The sequence below is a fragment of the Megalops cyprinoides genome, chromosome 9 (genome assembly GCF_013368585.1).
Source record: "Megalops cyprinoides isolate fMegCyp1 chromosome 9, fMegCyp1.pri, whole genome shotgun sequence".
Lineage (NCBI taxonomy): Eukaryota > Metazoa > Chordata > Actinopteri > Elopiformes > Megalopidae > Megalops > Megalops cyprinoides.
The window spans coordinates 30,861,722-30,864,090 of NC_050591.1; the positions used below are offsets into that span (position 1 = coordinate 30,861,722).

Below are 2,369 nucleotides of genomic sequence, written 5' to 3' on the forward strand. Positions count from 1 at the left end.
TGTGGGAAAGTTTTATTCATCAATAGGAAAAAAAACACAAATGACCACAAATTAATGTATTCACAGTTTATTTTAGACACAATTAATTTCATGAACCTGAAATTTACTGTTAAACAAAACACACTGTTCACACAGTATTGGTATTTCTGTTTCCAGTGTGAATGTCAAATACCTACTTGGTCTAGAGTCAGTCTTATCCAGGGCAAGCCACGTAGCTTTGATTTTTACGTCTTTTTCATTTATACAGGTAAATATTTGCAGAAACATTACATTTTGATTCATTTCTTAATTTTAATATTTCTTTCAGTTGCGGCGACCCTTCTCCTTTTGAAAATTTGTTTTGTGCATTCCTTGATCTCCTCTGTGTTCAGCACATAAATAATTGGATTCAACATTGGTGGTATAGCAAAAGAAAGCGATGTGTTTATTATTCTGGCATTAGGATGAAGGGTAAATGTGTCTGCAGCAATGTAGGTGCCTAGTAATGGAAGATAATATACAGCCACTAGCATTAGGTGGGAGGAACAGGTCTTCAAAGCTTTCAGTCGTCCTTCCCATGTTGCGATTTTAAACAGTGCATGTGTGATAAACACATAAGATAACACAGTCAGAATTAATGGCACATAAAGAAATAACACAACATTCACATATGCAATAACATCATTGGCAGAATTGTCATTGCAAGCCAGTCTAAATATGGGCCCGTGATCACAGAAAAAGCTATCTACCACAATAGATTTACAGAAGGACAGCCTGGTTATCAAAGCCATTGTGGAAATCATAAATACTGAGTTATATATCCATATAATTATTAATATTACAGTCATTGTTGTGTTAGTGTTAATGGTGTGGTATCTGAGTGGTAAGCAGATTGCAACAAATCTGTCATAGGCCAAAACAGTAAGAGTCAGAGACTCCATCATGCTGAAGAAAAACACAAAAAACATATTGGCTATGCAAGCATTAAAGGAGATATACTGAGAGTTAAAAAGAAATGTTTTAATTAAGTTAGGAATGAGAGCAGTACTTACAGACAAGTCAGCTACAGCTAAATTAAAGAGAGCAAGATACTTTGGTGTGTGAAAACTGCGCTGTGTGCATATAATAAACATGACAAAGGAGTTCCCTAACACAGTGACCACAAACACAAAGAGTAAGAAAATATAGTAGTATTTGACATGAGGAATATTATAGAAGCCATTGATGAAAAAGAATGGAGGATGAACAATAGAAGGAACAGAGTGTGTTGAATTTAGGGAGTCCATGGCAGATTTCCTCTCTTGCTTTTTCTTTACCTGTACATGCAAGTATGAAATTTGTGAAATTACTGAAGACTGTTTGTCAATCCTGGAAAATGTGGGTATGCACATGCAGCTTCCCACTATTCAGTGATTTAAATCATTATTTACCTTCATCTCATTAATAACTAATTTACAGAGACATGTCCCTGGCCCTTCTGGGGATGCAATGAAGATCACCTTCATGGGAACAACACTGATTTTAGTAACCTATTGCATGATGACATCAATGACATAGTCACCAATACATCACATAACAGTAGTAACAGTACCCTGCTAAACATGCTGGAGTGAAGGGGACACAAAGCAATACAAAATTCTCATGAAGAATGATGGCTGAGCCCTGCTGCTCTACAGCTATAATGTTATCCATTATCTTGAGAATGCACCTATGTACTTTCAGTTCACCAGCCATAGTGAAAACCTATTTGTGACATTAGGATTAGGACATAGAAGAATGTCGTATTTTACATAGTATCAATTTTTTCTTCATTTCATGCTTTCCACTTTTTTAACCTGCTGCTGCCAGATACTGATTCACACATGCAAGACTGGAGGCATAATGATTCTTAAGATCACTACAGTAGCTGGCTATTAAATGTTGCATTGATTACAGGAAAACATTCACAACATGTAAGGCCCTGAGTGGGCTGGGATCCTCTTACCCTGAACAGCAGTTAGCTCCTTATTTGCTGGCACAATCTCTACAATCAAAAAGTGATGGATTAGTGGTGGCACCCAGATACTTTCTTCATTTTAGTTATGTTCTCCAATTGTGGAACTCTCTTAAGACTCAAAATTAACTGACTCCATCTGTCTTTGAATGTTTTTACAGTACAAATGAAAGATCTTTTAATTTGTTCATTCAATTTCTGTCTGAAAACATATTCAATGCTCAGATTTTTTGATGTGGAGACGCTTCTGATCCATTATTCAATCATTCTGGCTGAATTTTCCATATCTGGCTACAATTTTCCACATAAAGCTGTAGGTTACTAATACCAATGATAAGTAATGGTTTTAAATAATGGTATCATCACTTAAGCATGAATAATACTTGATATATCAAGA

General features: G+C 35.7%; 1 protein-coding gene across 1 annotated transcript; it reads right to left on the reverse strand.

The window, feature by feature from the left end:
• Nucleotides 1–278: 278 nt before the first annotated feature.
• LOC118782782 (olfactory receptor 52E4-like) lies at nucleotides 279–1,295 on the reverse strand. The gene has a single exon (XM_036536337.1). It carries the CDS (start codon nucleotides 1,263–1,265, stop codon nucleotides 279–281), a length of 987 nt encoding a protein of 328 aa, XP_036392230.1. The 5' UTR covers nucleotides 1,266–1,295.
• Nucleotides 1,296–2,369: the final 1,074 nt, after the last annotated feature.

What these genes read in the sequence shown, in the direction of transcription:
- LOC118782782 (XM_036536337.1), bottom strand. Translation starts at nt 1,265, where the DNA reads ATGGACTCCCTAAATTCAACACACTCTGTTCCTTCTATTGTTCATCCT.